Source organism: Aquila chrysaetos, chromosome 3 (assembly GCF_900496995.4).
Source record: "Aquila chrysaetos chrysaetos chromosome 3, bAquChr1.4, whole genome shotgun sequence".
In the NCBI taxonomy this organism is placed as follows: Eukaryota; Metazoa; Chordata; class Aves; order Accipitriformes; family Accipitridae; genus Aquila; species Aquila chrysaetos.
This window is the reverse complement of record NC_044006.1, coordinates 2,285,490-2,301,187: the sequence shown is the minus strand read 5'-3', so window position 1 is coordinate 2,301,187 and position 15,698 is coordinate 2,285,490. Positions and strand designations below refer to the sequence as shown.

General features: G+C 48.3%; 1 protein-coding gene across 6 annotated transcripts; it reads right to left on the bottom strand.

Moving 5' to 3' along the window:
- Positions 1–3,592: 3,592 nt before the first annotated feature.
- LOC115339984 lies at positions 3,593–15,067 on the bottom strand. Of its 6 annotated transcripts, none has more exons than XM_030010738.2 (10): positions 15,023–15,067; positions 14,502–14,577; positions 11,233–11,420; positions 9,762–9,941; positions 7,750–7,937; positions 7,590–7,649; positions 7,053–7,394; positions 6,235–6,310; positions 5,462–5,548; positions 3,593–4,720 (listed from the first exon to the last, which is right to left on the bottom strand). In XM_030010738.2, exons 5-10 carry the CDS (start codon positions 7,922–7,924, stop codon positions 4,273–4,275), a joined length of 1,188 nt encoding a protein of 395 aa, XP_029866598.1. In that variant the 5' UTR covers positions 7,925–7,937; positions 9,762–9,941; positions 11,233–11,420; positions 14,502–14,577; positions 15,023–15,067; the 3' UTR covers positions 3,593–4,272. The 6 variants fall into 6 exon arrangements, with proteins under 6 accessions (XP_029866598.1, XP_029866594.1, XP_029866593.1 ...); XM_030010734.1 differs by having other exon boundaries at positions 7,053–7,397; positions 7,750–7,943; positions 15,023–15,065; XM_030010733.1 differs by having other exon boundaries at positions 7,053–7,397; positions 15,023–15,065.
- Between the last annotated feature and the right edge of the window lie 631 nt (positions 15,068–15,698).

The following is a 15,698-nucleotide window of genomic DNA, read 5'->3' as shown; positions in this document are numbered from 1 at the left end:
CACACATATAGCTCTGGGGCCACATCTCTAGATGCATTTTCTCTCTTTCACTGTCTTTTTGAAGCCAAATAAGAGAAAGACTTACCAGAACAAAAAAAAAGAATCTTCTCGTGACACTGAGTATTTGCGTGTTGAATGCCAGCAGGAGACGGCACACAGCTTCAAGCTCACGCAGACCAAGGCTTGTCCTTTTAATATTTCACTGACCCCCCAGCTGAGCTCTCTATAGGTCGCATCCCTGTTCCTCCAGCTGTGTGATGGAGCATCTCAAACCAGAGGAAGCCACAAGCACAAGACCCTTCCACCACCTGCTACACCACTAATTCTGCATCAGAAGGTTTTTCCAAGCGTGTCCAGCAAGCTCAGAGCATCACGCAGCCTCATCAGTGGCTGCCTGGGACTCATGTAAAGGCAGCCAGGCTTTGTGAGCCTTGATTAAAACCCAAGAAGGGATTTAGTTACGTTTTAAGATTATTCCTTTAGCTGATACTCACAGTTTGCATGTTTTCATTAAACTAATGCCCTACAGTTTCTAGGGGATCCACACCCTGCAGCCATTGAGAGACTTAGCCATTTGTGTTTCTTAAAAGCTAAGAAACAGGCAAATTAAAATCTGGGCGCTGGAATCCCCCTGGCAGAGTCAAGGAAATAAAAGGGAAATAAATGGGGTTAAACACCAGAGAATTTTCCTCTTGTTTTGGCTAGTTCTTTTCCCCACATGAAGTCAGCAGTCCCATCAGCAGCACCTCTGCAACTGAAAATTCTAGAAGCCTCATGTTGTGGTCCAGCTGAAGCATAAAGGCTGGGAAGGCTCCCATTTTTCCCTGAAAAACCTGTGTATTGCTGGCAGCATTGCTGCCACCGTGCAACACAGCTTTCAGCTGGTTCCTAAGGAAACAGAAGAGGTGTAACCACACGGTGGGTGGTGGGTGGCAGTGCCCCATTGCAGTGTTTTGGGGTGTTGGGCACCAAGGACCCTCGGAGAGCCCCAGAGCCCTGTAAGGTCCCTGCTCAGCTGCTGCACACCCTGGTTGAATCGTACAAACTCCTGAGGACAGCATTGCTGCTCTGGTTCCTGCTGAAAGGAGAGAGTACTGGATGTTTCATGCCCGTCCTATATTCGCAAAGGTTGACAAGTCCCACTTCTGCTTGCTTTTGAACCAAGCGCAAAACCTCCTTGAAGACCACCCTGAGTTTTGACCCTAGTTTTTGCTGCCCACATTTCTCCTGCATCCAAGGGGCCCAGAAGCTGAACAGGAGCGTTGTTCTTAACAAGATGCTGTGGGTTCAACTGAGCGATTCAGCTCAACAGAAAGACCTGTCCAGCTTCTCCCAGTAATTCTTTTAAAGTGGGCGGTTAATGCAATTCAGTGGAGCTGCCCTTCGTCACTTAAAGAGAGACACGGGCTTTGAACAGCCCCAAGTGAAGTGGTTCTGGCATAAACGCTCCTCCTCCTCCTCTATCTTCCCTGACTCCTTCATCCCCGAAGGGATGCCACATCTCAGCGCTGTATGATCTTCTCTCTCGAGGCTGATTAGCCAGAGCTGGAGTTCACGGAGGTGAGAGCATCGGCATCCTCACGGTGACGTTTGATCGTCGGTGTCTGTGAGTGCTCCCAATTAGCCTAGAAATGCTGCCTCCAGTTCACAAATACCTTAAAAATGAAGTTTAACGAAAAGCCGCCCGCGTTGCCTTTCTTCAGCCCTCTCCACCATATCAAAGCCTTCGAGAGCAGCTAAGGACAACTTTTATAGCCGAGAAGGGCCCATCTGAGCGTCGGCTCGTTAATGCCGTGGCTATGCTGTGCACGGAGCCGGGAAGCATCCATCAGCCCAAGCCGCTGGCCCCGCATCTGGAAAGCGCTTGCTGAGTATCAGAAAGCGTGTTAGGCTGTGAAGTTTACCTCCGACGGAGCCACCAAAGGGCCTTTCAAGCAGAAAGGTCACTCGGCTCATCTGCTTCCCGAGGAGCTGATTAGAGACGACTGGTTTTGGGAGCCATGGCTCCCTGCAGCAAGTCCGTCCTCTCGGTCTTTTTTCTTCCTCCTTTTGCAGTAATGATCTGCAGCTCATCGGAGGGGGCTCAGTGAGGCAGGGCAGCAGCAGCACGTATTTTAATAAATAACATTTGTGAGCTGGCTTTCAAGGCTGCAGCTTGGCAAGGGATCTGATGAAGCACTGGGAGGGAAGATTAAGGCGAAAATGTGTGCCCAGGGAAATGGCTTGGATGCAGCCTTGGCCACGCAGGAGGCGATGGTGGTCCCTCACGGGTGTGGGTCTGAGGCACTCATCCTCTCCATCCCTCCCTGCTGCCGTGCTGCTGGCTGCAACGTCGCTGGGGAAATGAGAAGCAGAATCTTCAGGGAAGGTGCGCGAAAGCCCCAAGGGCTGATGCCAAAGCAAGTGCCCACAGAATAAGGCTGTTTGTGGCTCCTCAATCTTCTTTTTGATAAGTCAACATTAAAAACATCTCCTGGGGTGTCTCCTTGAGCAGTGATACCAACCTAAGGTCTTGCCTGCAGCGGGAAGGTAACGTGTTTCTGGCAAGGCAGCTGTATTTTAAGGAGTGTTTCTGCATTGAGGAAGTTTTGGGGCAGTTCTGCTCAGTTTGAGTGTATTTTCAAGGACTGGCTGCACTCTTGGCTCTAAGTGATCACAGTAGACCCCCTCCAGCTGCTGCTCAAGTCAAGGCCCATACAGATGAGAAATCGTCACTGGCATGTTTGCATAATAGAGTTAGGAAAACCACTTGCACTGGGAAAACAGAAGGAATATCTTTAGTTATTGGCTACAGCAATTTATCATTACTGTTAAACACATCTGAAGAAAATAGTGCCAAAAATGTTGGCAAGCATATCTCCCACCAAAATCAAAATGCTTCATAGCATTAACCCTACTTTAATGATTTTTTTTTTCAAGTAGAAAAAAGGCAAAAGGGGGAGGAAAATTCTGAAAATAACACATTTCCTTTTTTTTTTTTTTCTTTCAAAACAGCTCCTTGTTTTTCAACACATTTATTTTGGATTATTATTTCTCATGTAGCTGTGAAGAAATTAAATACTTGAAAACTAACAAAACATATAAATTAAAACAAATGTTTTCATTAATGCAAAACAACTGGCATTTCCTTTCCTGAATAATTTAAAAATTAAACTTAGAAAACCAATTTCTTGTCTGAGAAGCCTCTTCAAAAGGGAATGCTTGGTATTTTACAGCACTTCCATTAGGTGGACTGGTGTCAGCATCTTATTCTTTTAATGTTAAAACCACTTTTAACCCACCCAAAATCCAGCTCTGAACTATTTAGAAAAAGACCTGTCTTCCTAGCCCTTCTCTACAGTCTCTCACACAGCAAAATCCCTGGTTGTACCTGGAATTTCTTAACTAGGATAAACACACTGTATTTAAATTATAGTGACTGTGTTCATAATATGTCTGATCTTTGAAGGAAAGGTGTAGCTACAGCGGGCCATATTTTGCACTCCATCCCCCGACCTTATGTCATAAAAACGTACAGGATTTCTCCATGGAAATAATTTTCCTTTCAAAACCAGATTAATGTTAAGTAATTTCCATGGGTGACCACTTCTTCTCTTGTTCAGCAGATTTTTGTTAGTGAAGACACTTCTTCCATACAGCTACAATAAAACAGAGGGGAAAATGAAATTATCTTTCTCTGAATATTTTATGGTGTTGTTTTAACGAGCCTGCTTTTCTGTTACTGCAGAAAATTGTAAAACACATTCATTGGGAGCAAAGAGAGCAAATATTGTCCCACAGGCAGAAGGAGGCAACCACAGACATGCAGAGAGAAGCCGTGGTGGGTGACACAAAGTCCATCTGCAGCTGGACTCCCTGCCCCAGGGCCAATCTTTCTCCCTAACCCACTGCAAGGTGGAACAAAGCTGACTTACTGACCCATACTTGGACGCAACAGGAACCCTCAAGCTTTTGAGCATGTCCATCAAAAAGGCCCAGAGATCATTACATGCACCCCGCAGTGAGGTTTGCACACAGACTGGATGGAAAGGAACTTGTAAAATGCTAGCAGATGTGCAAAAACCCAGCCAAGCTGGGCAAAATTCCCGCTCGATTAATGCAGGCAGAGGTTTGGCAGTGAAAGGTTTGTGTTGTGTTTAGCGCGCGGTTCGCTTGGGTTGGCTCCTTGTGGGGAATCAGCTGAAGAGCAGCAGATCAGCTTTGTCTTTTCTGGGAGGGCTGCTCAGGTACACCGACGAGCATGGTAGGAAGAGACACCAAGGCTCCCATGCATCAGAGACATTCCGTCTTAAACTTCTGCCTCAGGGCTTTCTGCACGTTTTGTATCTTCTCCGTGATCACTGTGTCACTGAGGTGATCTCCAAACTTCTGTTTCAACAGCACCCTAATGATTTTGATGCAGCGTTCATCCATCATGGGCTTCGCCTCTCGGAAAGTATTGCCCCTCCGCCCCGTGATGGAGTGGCTCTGGATGTAGTCAGATGTGAAGAGCTTGTAGAGCAGTGTCTTGCAGGCAGTGCTGATTTTCTGGTCAAACCGGATAGTCTCTTTGAGCTGTTCCTTGGTGTAGCCATTGAAGAGCTCCACCACCTCGCACGGTTGCCGGTGGGGCTCCTCCTGGAAGGACAGGGATTCCAGTCTCTGCACCTTCTTCTTCAGAGAGAGAACATCCTGTTGAAGGTCCAACACCATCCTCTCCAGCTGCTCTATCCTATCTGCCCTGAAAAATTAAAATTACTTGTGTAAAGGCAAGAAGACACCATGGCCTCACCTCCACTTGAGCAGTGATTACATGCCTCCTGCAAGCAGGGACAGGACAAGTTCTCTGCCAGAGTGTCAGCCCTTCCAGCTACATCTGGATGAGGAGCAAGGCAGGAGAGAAGAACGACATGGTCTGGACTTTTCAGTAGCTCAGAAATGTTCAGAGTTTAACCCTCAACCCCTTCTTTTCATGCATGTGTGGAGACTTTGATGCTCAATTTTCGTTTTGGTTTTAAGGAAAGATATGAGCCCTGTCCTGCAAGTCCCAGGAGGCACATATTTGTGGTATGAAACAACAGACACGCGGTAAATGACCATGCAAGTACTATAACATGATTTTTTGGCACCCATTTTCTTTGCAGGAAAACTGTCCTTAGCAGCTACTTCTTCACTGAATACTTGTCATCAAAGTAACAGACAATAAGGCAAGCAACACGCAACCATGTTCAAACACAATAGATGTAATTTGGATTGTTATAGGCAAGAACTTTGTGGTTTCTGCACTGTTTTAGAGCCTTCTTGCATCTCTAACTCCAAGCCCTACAATCAGAAAGAAACACCTGGCTCTGATTACATAGAGATTCAGCAGCTCTTGGTTCTAAAATTGCACCATTTTGTCACCCAGCTGTGGTCTCACTGCTCTTTCTTGTAGTGAGAAGGAAAATAAACTTAAGAACAAGTGCCTTCTTTTGCTAATTACCTTTCCATTTCACCAGGACCAAAATTTTTCTGAACTCTCTCGAAGTCATCTGTCTCTTGCAAAGCATCAAGCTTCCGATCTTCACAGCTGGAAGAAACAAGCAAGCTAAAAAGCACTGCCACAAGAAGCTTCACGTTCATATTCATATTAATTCCTGATGAGAATTATCTGTAATTCAAAGGTTGGAATTCAAAGCAAATTCAATTCTGTTTTCATTTACAGCAAGAATAAAATGGACTGAGAGGAAATAGCAATGGTTAGAATCATAGAATAGTTTGGATTGGAAGGGACCTTTAAAGGGCACCTAGTCCAACCCCCCTGCAAGGAACAGGGACATCTTTGACAAGATCAGGTTGCTCAGAGCCCCGTCCCACCTGCCCTTGAATGTGTCCAGGGATGGGACATCTACAGCCCCTCTGGACAACAAGTTCCAGTGTTTCACCACCCCGGAACCACATGGTTCTTCACGTGGACAACCTCCTGTGCACCCCCTTTGCAGAGGACACCCCAGCACACAGATATTGGGGGGGGTCCCATTTGACCCACCAAGGGATGAGGACTCCAGAGCACAAGGGACTCAATTGCTCTGCAGTATAGAGGTACCCACACAAACTCCCATTACCTTCTGCACTTTGTGTTTATGCCTGCATTAACATCAGTTCCAAGTGGGCACCACCAGGGCATGGAAACAGAGCGGACAGACCCCACGCTATGAAATAAATATATATCTGGTGTGAAACACTCAGGGTCCTCACTGCGCTTTCAAGGGTTACCTGTTCAGAAAGATGTGTTGCTGGCATTGGGACAAGATGCCATCTGACTTCCTCTTCATTGGCAGGGCAACGTAATCTACAGGCAGGGATGGGAGACAAGCTGAACAGGCCAGCTGTTGAAAAGGTCCTGAATCCTTTTGTCTCCAGAACAGATTATCTAAGCGCTCCTGCTAGATTGCATGGCAACACGTTATTCGCTTTGCATAAACAGAGTGATCCAGGCTTGCTTTCCAGGATTGAACAACAGGGATTTTGTTATTAGAAAAAGGTGGTATCTCAAGGGCTTCTTCTGTTCCCATCACAAAAGACATAGTGGGCAAGGCAAGCAGAGCCAATGTGTCTCTGGACACTGCTGTTAGTCAGCAGGTAGATGATGCACTGGCATATTTTTATAAGTGTGTTCAACGTAGGTAGTAGTGGATGGAAAAGCAGGGAAATACACAAATCTGAGAAGGTTTGACTAATTGAGACACAAGGCTTTGGGGTATTTCACAGTAATTCAGGCAGGCTAGATTGGGTTTTGGCTTGTGGGGAAAGAACTGCTAGTGCAGGAGAGAGAGGTGGTGCCTGGTAGAGCAGATAGCATATACTATCACACAGGCATCTCCCTTTAGACAGCCCTCCTGGAGGAGATCTCCCAGGTGGAAAGGACCAGAATATTTCATTTCTAACCTTTGTAGCCCTGGGAGAAAGCACAGACAGCCCTGGAGCAAAGCAGAGGTCTCCTGGCAGCTCTGCGGGTCCCCATCCCAACCCACCGTTCAGAACAAGGGAGAAGAGAGCTAAAAGCCAATGTCCTAGTTTACAGCCAGGATTACCTCTGGTAGCTGGACCAGCCCTGTCCTCTTCACCCTGGGAAGTCCCCGGCATGGCCACGGTGACAAAGGTGGATGGGGGTGTGAAGGCGCTGGCTGGGTGGGGGGACCCTGCCAGTGAGCGGGGGCTTCCTGCTGCGTTGCCCAGGGCACGTCTCTCCTTGATGATGGAGGAGCTGCCAACGTCATGGGGCAGGCTGGCCTCGGCCGCCCTCAGCAGCGGCTTGGCAGGATAAGTCCTGTCTCCATGGTATTTCCTGGATGCATTCCCCGGGGTCCATTTTGGGAAGGTTTTCCTGGATTTTTTTGGCTGGGGTGGCATCACGCTGTGGACGGCCGGTTCTTCTTCTGAAAGCAAGGTGAATACTCAAGATACGCAACGTTGATACCCCATTGTACATCTCCCACCACCCATTCAGTACTTTTTACCCTGATTGTAGGACTGTGAAATTTATGACAGGACTACAACGCCCTCAGCATCCTCCCACCCAAAAGCCCAATGGAGGTAGAAAGGCGCAATCTTCAAAAGACCCTACTCACTCAACTTCTCCAGGAGCTGTCTATCTTCCAGCAGCTTCTTCTCTAAAATATCTTTATGCTCTGCAGGAAGAGAGGACTTTTCAGCATTGAACTCATTCTCTAAACGTTGCTCCCAAGCAGCCCCAAATTGCAAAGCCCAAGTCAGAAGGGCGTCACTCACCACTTATGCCTTCCACCATCCCCCAGTAGAGCCCGCTGAAGCCGGGGCAGCGGGCCAGCACCTGCTCACCCACCGTGTAGAGGTGGAAGGGCTTGCGGGGCTCCTTGATGTTCTCGATGTTGATCACCCGGCTGCCGTCGGGCCAGCTGATGAGGACGTAGAGCTTGGCCGACATCGGGGCTGCCCACCTGGTGCGGGGGGGAGCGGGAGGGGAGCGTCACGGCACGGCTTTGCGCTCTCCCATGGTTGGGAGGATTAGCAAATGATGCTTTACCTGAGGCGGTGCAGCCTGCAAATATAAAATACTTGTCCCTGCGTCTTTGCTACCAGTTATTTCTCCTTTCCCATTCCTGCCCTTCTGTGCTTGCCTCGTCCTAAACCTCTTCCCTGGGAGGTTGTCCTGGGCACAGCTTCATGTGCCTTTAGTGTGCTCCGGCTTAATTTGAAGAGGAACTGCAGCTCCAGCCATGACGTGTGTCACCTGGCGCTGGGTAGGACCAGCTCTCATGCAGGATGCCTTGAGCAGAGCACCAAGCAGAGACAGACTGGTTCCTCTGCCTGTATGAACCAGCTCGATTGACTTTAGTGGGTCTACAAAAATTTGCTGCAGTGGAGGCAAATTGCTTGTATGATATCAAGGCAATACAGAGAAGAGACTCAAAAAGACCCAGGTGTATTCAAGGAAATGATCATTCCTTTGCCTGTACAGTTACTTTCTCCGATAAACATCAAAACGCTTTCATAAGGAGGGCAGCAAATTATCCCTGTTTTATACATGGGGAAACTGAGGCACAGACCAGTGAAAGATACATCTAAGGCAGCCAAGTAGCAAAGCTGCAAGGAGCTGGTCTCCTGGGTCCTGGCCCACTGCTCTGCCCGCTGAGACACCCTGTTTCTCCCCTTAAAGCTGCAGGCTTAAATCACTGGAGAAACGGGAGTGCTCAGCAATCAAACAACAGCCGGGCTAGTGGTGACTTTCAAAGTCTCCTGAGGCACAGAGACAGCTGAGGAGCCAAGGGCTGCTGGGCTTAGGGAGGGGTTTTTTCCAGATTTCAACCAACACATCACGGATGGGGACAAAACCAAGCAGAAACCACCTGCCAGAGCTCCTAAGGGCCCTGGCAGAGCATCACCCCAGCCCATCCTGCTCTGCTCTGCAGCAGGATTTGGCAGAAGGGTTCTGGGGCTGAGCCCTTGTGCTGGGCAGCGCGTGGAGAACAGCCACGGTGTCCAAAGCCGATGGGAGGGAGCTGGGGCAAGGAGAGGAGAGGTGGAGCAGGGGCAAGCTGGCTGGAAAGGCAGCTAGGACCCAATTTATTACAGTCTCTTGTTTTGCCTCCACACCCCCATTAAAGCCAAGCCTGATTTTCGTTCTTCTCACTTGGGAGGTTCAGTTCACCCTGGAGAACTTTCTCCTTCCCCCCCCTCCACCATCATCAGCTACAGCAAAGCTCCTTGTAGGAATCAAAACTTTCCTCAGACCTGCCAGCCTGCCTTGCCGGCACAGCCTCACGCCAGGCTCGCTCCGATCCTTTTCTCTTGGCCGAGACACGCTCTGGGGTTTATTTTGATAAGGAAGCACCACATACAATTTAACTGTGTGGTAACTGCCTGGCTCCCTGCATCGCCTTCCCCGCTGCGGGATGCTCTGCAGCAGGCGGCTGCTCCCAGCCCTCTCCTGAGCCCAGGGAAGGTTACGGACCAAGAAACTGGGATAAACACCGAGCTGAGACCCCTCCCTCCCAGAAACACAGCTCTGATTTAAAGAGCTCCGTATTCCAAACAGCAAACCACCCCAGCCCCAAAAAGCTCTCTGGAGGGTTTTTCCTTTCTGTAACATTTAAAGAAAAAACACCGATCTTCATAGCTGCTGCTGCTCCCTCCTGCCCCACTTACCAGTTGCTCATTTACCTTAATGAACGCAACAAAACTACACAAATGCACAAACACAGAAAGAAAGAAAGAGAGAGAAAGATATCACAATCCTGATAGCAATAGAGCTCGGTCCTTGCCTGGTTAGCACTGCTCCAGGTGTTGAGTCTTGCAAAATGTCTCCTGTCTATCCAGATCTCAGCTGCTGCTCCAGGAGAGGAGGTGACCGGACACTTCTTTGCCTTGGGCTTGTCCCTTCACCACAGTTCCTTGTCAGGTCTTCTTTGTCTGGCTTAGAAAGCTCCCACCTGCTGTCCCCACTGCAAAGAAAAAAAAAAAAAGACCCTTTGCTTTCTTTTTTTCCTGGTCGTTTTGTTTCAGCATTATTATTCCTGTTATTTTTCCATATACATTTTTTTTTTTCCTTAGCTTGTTTCAGGTCTGTTTCTTACAGGGAGAGAGAGCAGAAGAGAAGAGAAAAAGCCTTGGGTTTTTTGGAGCATGAATAAACCTTGCATTTCCATGAGTTATTCATGAATAATTCATGAAAATGCATGATTAATTCAGGTTCATGAATTATTCAGGAATAATTCTCGAACATTCCTGGTTAATTCATGCTCACACAGCGAGTGAGTCAGGCTCTAGGGCTTGGTGAATTCCTTTCTTCCTGAGACAGGAGAAGAGAGGCTTAGAGATGGCTGCATTGTGTGCTTCCCCTTTGCTGCGTCTTAGAAGAAAACATATTTTGGGCCCTTTTTGAAACAAGGACTTGAAGAAGAGAATTGAAATGCCTGCAGCCTTCTGGCCACAGAGGAGTTACACAGCACCAAAGGAAAGAAAGACAGAAAGAGAGAGAAAGAAATTGGACCTGCCCTCAGAGGGAAGCCCAGCAGCAAGTTTTACTCCCTTTCAAGCATCTTTCAAACCGATTGTGCATTTCTTTCTCCCCCACCTCCAGAGCTCTCTCCCTGGTTAAGCTACATCTCAGCTGCTTCATTTTTTACCTGCTACGTAACGAAAAGGACCATACACACAGGCCTCCGCTTGAGGGATCAGAAAGACTTCCCAACGCCACGTGCCCATCTGTCCCTGCACGCGTGTGTGCAAACACGCACAGCTCCTTGACTCAGGGTCCCAGCCCGTGCAAGGACCGATGGTGGCAATTAATCAGCTCAGCGGGTCGCTGCCTCGCCCTGGTGCTCACGCCAGCGCAGACGTCAAGCTGGCCACGCACGGCTCCGCTTTCCCTGGGCGTTTCTCCCAAAAACGTCACCGCTGCAACACCTGGTGTTTCCTAAAGTGGGGCTTTTTATCGCCGAAGGGTGCGGGATCGCTGTGGATGGCGAGGCAAGGAACCTGACCGCTGCCTGTGGCTGGTGGGAGCTCTCGGGCTCCCCTCCAGTGGGGCAGTCCCAGGGGTGGTGCAGGCAGCTGGGGGGCACAGGCATCGCCTGGGGTTACAGACAGAGCCACAAGGCCAGGAAATTTATTTTGCTGGGATGCTCCCGAGCAAAACAAGGTTTTGCAGCGGAGCCTCTGCTGCGGGGACGCAGAGCTCTGCAGGACATTGAGAACTGCACTTCAGGGTGATAATGGGGGGGTTTTCCCCACCTTCTGAAATCAGTCGCAGTCGGTGGCTAAAGATCCTGTGCCTCTGGAGAGACATCACCACGCTCTTCCCAGCTCGATGCCCAGCTTTGCAGGTCACGCGCCCCATTTCTGTTGTGTTAGTCCCCCATCTTCGTGAGAAACATGGCTGTGGCACTAATCTGTCCCTGGGGCAGGGTCTTCTGGTTGATCTGGAGGCAAAGAGAGACCACAGTTAGTGTTGGAAACCATCATTTACGCTTTGGTCCTGACCGAGGCCACTGCCATCGCCACGCTGCCACCTCCGAACAGGAGAAGGCTGGGTAGGTCCTCGGTTCGAGGTGGTCTCTGGTCCTGCGGTCAGCACCTGCGATGGCCCAGCACATCAGGATATGGCCATTAGCAATCGGGTATTTCAATCAACAGGAGAGAGCTGCCACAGCAACCCCGAATCCCGCGGATCAGCGGTGGTTTAATTGCACAGATTTTTCGTGCCTTGAGCTTCCCAGTTCCCAGAAACCAAAGTTCAAATCCTGCCAGATCACATCTTCAGCTAAAATACAAGGCACCAGCTTTGTCAGAGCCCGTGGTGAACTGCCAAGAGCCTGCCAGGGACTGGGCTGGACACCAGCAGGCAAAGGGACAGTGGGTTGGGGCCATCTGCAAACCTGCCTGCCCAACCAGACATCCTACCCCAGCCGCTGCATGAGATGGAAACACAGCAAGGGAGTGAAACCAGAAAGCGCTGTTTGGATTATCTTAGCCAAAAACAGCTCTGGAGGTTGTTGGCAGAAAGGGAGGCTTCAGGTGTTCAGTGAGATATTGGAAAAGGACCTCGATCAGATTCACAGGGTAAGAAAGTTTCTGTATCCCTGACTTGCAATATTTACAGCTCAAAGAATACATCTGTCAGCCCAGGGAAAACCAGATGTTAAATAGAGATCTAGCTGAGATAAGGTATCACAGCAGTTACAAATGTAAAAGAAGCAGTATCTAAATTCTATGTAGTTTTGAATGATGTTGCTGAAGAATGAGAACTGCATAGGAAGAAGAAACGGAAAAGCAATGATGAGAGGAAAAAGAAGTATAAGACAATGGAGATGAGATCAGATTCTGGTTTTATGCAGGACCTGGTTGGAATAAAATCAGCTCACAAAGCGGACTTGCTTGAACAGCATTGTTTGCTTCCCTTTGAAAAACCAACAATATGCAAAGCGTAACAGATGAATAGTCCTGGGGGTAGAGGTGGGTAGTTCAACTGCAAACCGCAGGAGAGGAAAGATTGCAGTGACCACAAGAGGAAGACAAATTGTAGTCTCATCAAACAACAGAAAAGTCAAGTGTCCGTGTACAAATATACAGTGTTTGTGTTGAATTATTCCAGGAAAATGTGAGTCTGAAGTGAATCCCAAGTGTTTGACTTCATGAAAATTAGCAAGTCCTGATCAGATTTCCCTCCCTGTGTTTGAATACGAAATCCCTTGCCAGATGCCACGTTGTGGGCTGTACATAGTTACTGTTTTCAGGAACCTCTCCTTCTGCATTTCCTGATTCTTTGAAAACAAATCCCATACTGGGGCCCCCAGTGCCAGCACACATTTCACCCTCCAAGCTGCACTTGCTGAGATTTAGATTTCAGCTGCGACTAAGGAACAACAATAGCTTCTTTGTAACCTTATCTAGAGATGCACTAGAGGAACAGTGTTCAGCATCTGTTTGAATGCTGCCCTGTCTTTATCAGGACAATCATAATTGATGTTTGAAGGGATTTAAATAGCAAACACAGGTGGTTTTAGTCTCCCTTTGCATTTTACCTCTGCAATGTTACTCTTCCTTCAGCATGGGTTTAGCAGCTCAGACCTGCGCTTCACCATTTCCAGAATGCAGCCATAGTTCAATAATTGAGGGAAGAGAGCTATATTGCTCATTAATTTTTATTGCCGTGATGAAGTGACGTGGGAACCATCAAGCACTGTGGTTCGGTGGGAGCAGACCCGAGAGCAGCTCTGCATCCTCCAGGGAGAGGGGGGCTGCGGCTGCGAGCTGCGCATCACGAGGAGGGATCAGCACGGCCAGGGTACACGGTCAAGCTACGAAAAAGGACAGAGAGACGCAGGCATTTAGCGATGCCCCTTGTCACCAGTCCTATTTGGGATGGCAGGTTGGGCTGACGATGGAGTCGTTAGGATGGATCTGGGTCATGGTTTTGCGGCCATCCGTGACAAACGCTGTAGCAAAAGTCACTGCCTGTACTGGAGAGCGACCACCTGGTGGCATTTTGCATTTTTAATGAAATAAGTACAAGTCCCATCTCTGCCTATGATACAAGGAACAGTGAAATACAATCCAGGCTAATGAGGCTGGAATTAATTGCATTTTAATAAAGACTTATCTCTTTCCTAATAAGCTAGAAATAAGCTAAATTACTCAGAAATGGGGAGTAAAGCCACAATCCCAGGTCAGCAGCCAGCTAGGCTGGTACACATAAGTCCTACTTACTGCAGTTTGTTAAATGGTTTCCTAGACTGGAACATTTCCATATTATTCCTCATGTGGCAGAGGCCATGAAACGATGAGAAAATCGGAGACTAAATGCACAAGGCACAGCTTTGCAGGATCGCAGTGCTGCAAAGGCTGCACGTGCTCCTGCAGCGAGTCCACAGGCACAGCAGGGCTTCCCTTTCACCAAAATGCAAGTTATTATTCCTTCTCTTTTATTGTCCTGAATTTACCGAGACATTTTTTGGAGGCTAAGGCGGGGGGGGGGGGGGTTGCTGCAGAAAAGGGTTTCCCCTTTATAATCCCATTCCAAAAAACCTTCCTTTTCACCTATTCAGCTTCCCACTGTTTTGCAAAGCCTTTTTCCTGAGCTGTCTGTATTTATTTGACCTTTGCGCTCTACAACAGCTGTTTCCTTATCTGCTTGGCTGGCTGGTTTCTTGGGTTTCTTTTGTGAGCTTGTCAGGGAGATAGCATAAACACAGTTAGTAAAAAAAAAAAAAAAAAAAAAAAAGAGGAAAAAAATAACCACCAAAAAAATGGAAGGAACATTAACTGAGGGAGCATAGAGCCATAAAACACAATGATGGCTTTTAAATATCCCCAAACCTTTTTCTGATGCTTTCAAGTATTTAGTTTTAGCCTCTTTTTACAGACATACGAAGGGGACTAGCAGGAATTAACCAAACTAAGGATGTACCAGAAATCAAAGAATAGATCAGTCTCATTAAACTGAAAAGGAAGAAATTATTTTACATTGTAATTACAGCTGTAGGTACATGGGCAATAGAAACCTGCTTAACTTCAGCTATTTGAGCAGCTCCTGAGGGGGTGACAGGACTGACTGCATTTTTTAAATTAAGCACATGCCTGCCAAGTCACAAAATCGGGGCCAAAAAGCAGAAAAAGGCTCAGAGTTTTGTATAGTAACAAACCTCACTGAAAGCTGTAGAGGAGTTCCTGACATACAGGTCAGTGTAATTAAAAAGAACAAAAACCCAAGAATGCATTTTTTAGCTTCAGATTTCCAGAGTGCAATTGTGAAGGAGCAGAAAAGAGAAAACATCCCAGCGCATCGTCTCTCGAGGGGAGGAAATAACACAGCGAGAAAGGGCTGATGTAGCAAATTCATCTCATCGCATCACCTCTTGGCACCACATCCCCAGGGACTCGTCACCCTTTCCCACACCATTCTTGGATGGAAAAGCGCTGCAGGGACATGAGGTCCATGCTTGAGAGCACCAAATCTGAGTGCTCAGCCTCTGTGCTGCCAGCTGCTGCCTGCACATCTTCTGAGTCATTGCCCCCCCGTTACCTTGGCAAACGTAGTCACGGGTACCGTTAGAGGAGCTCCAACGTCAAGAGAACATGTTGTTTCATGTTCCTCTACCAGCACAATTCTGATTCTAGAATTTCAACCTGCTGTAATTAATCAAATATAATCAGGAGCATGTTAGCCGTCGCGGAAGGGACTTGCTGGGTGGCACACGCTGTGTGAGCACCCATGAGCACGGGTGAGCGTGGGGAGGGTGCTTGCCTCCAGCCCCCTCCACAGCATCCCTGCGGAATGGAGCTCTTGCCCTCAGCATTGCTCGGCTGAGGTTTTCCCACCACCCCCCCGTTTTGTCCTGTTTCTGGCAGAAAGCACAAAGAACAGTTCTTTGCATTGGGAAGGGAGGGGATCCGGGCTGATTTTGGAGAAGCAGCTGTGCCAGGTGGGACCGAGGTGCCATAGGGCACCTCTCGCCCCTCTCCACGCTGTCCCTGGGTGCTGTACGCCGGATCGGAACTTCTGCAGCAGCACTCGCTCCTCTGCCAAAAAGCGTGACATCCTCTGCTTTCACCTTACACAACCACAGCCACTAATTAGTTCTCGCAGGGCTTTTGATGCTGCTGAATAATTCACCAAATTCCCTCTAACCTGTCACAGCTTTGAGCGAAAGGGGACCGAACCCTCGCAGACACTGGTGCATCACGCAAGCCACCTTGGT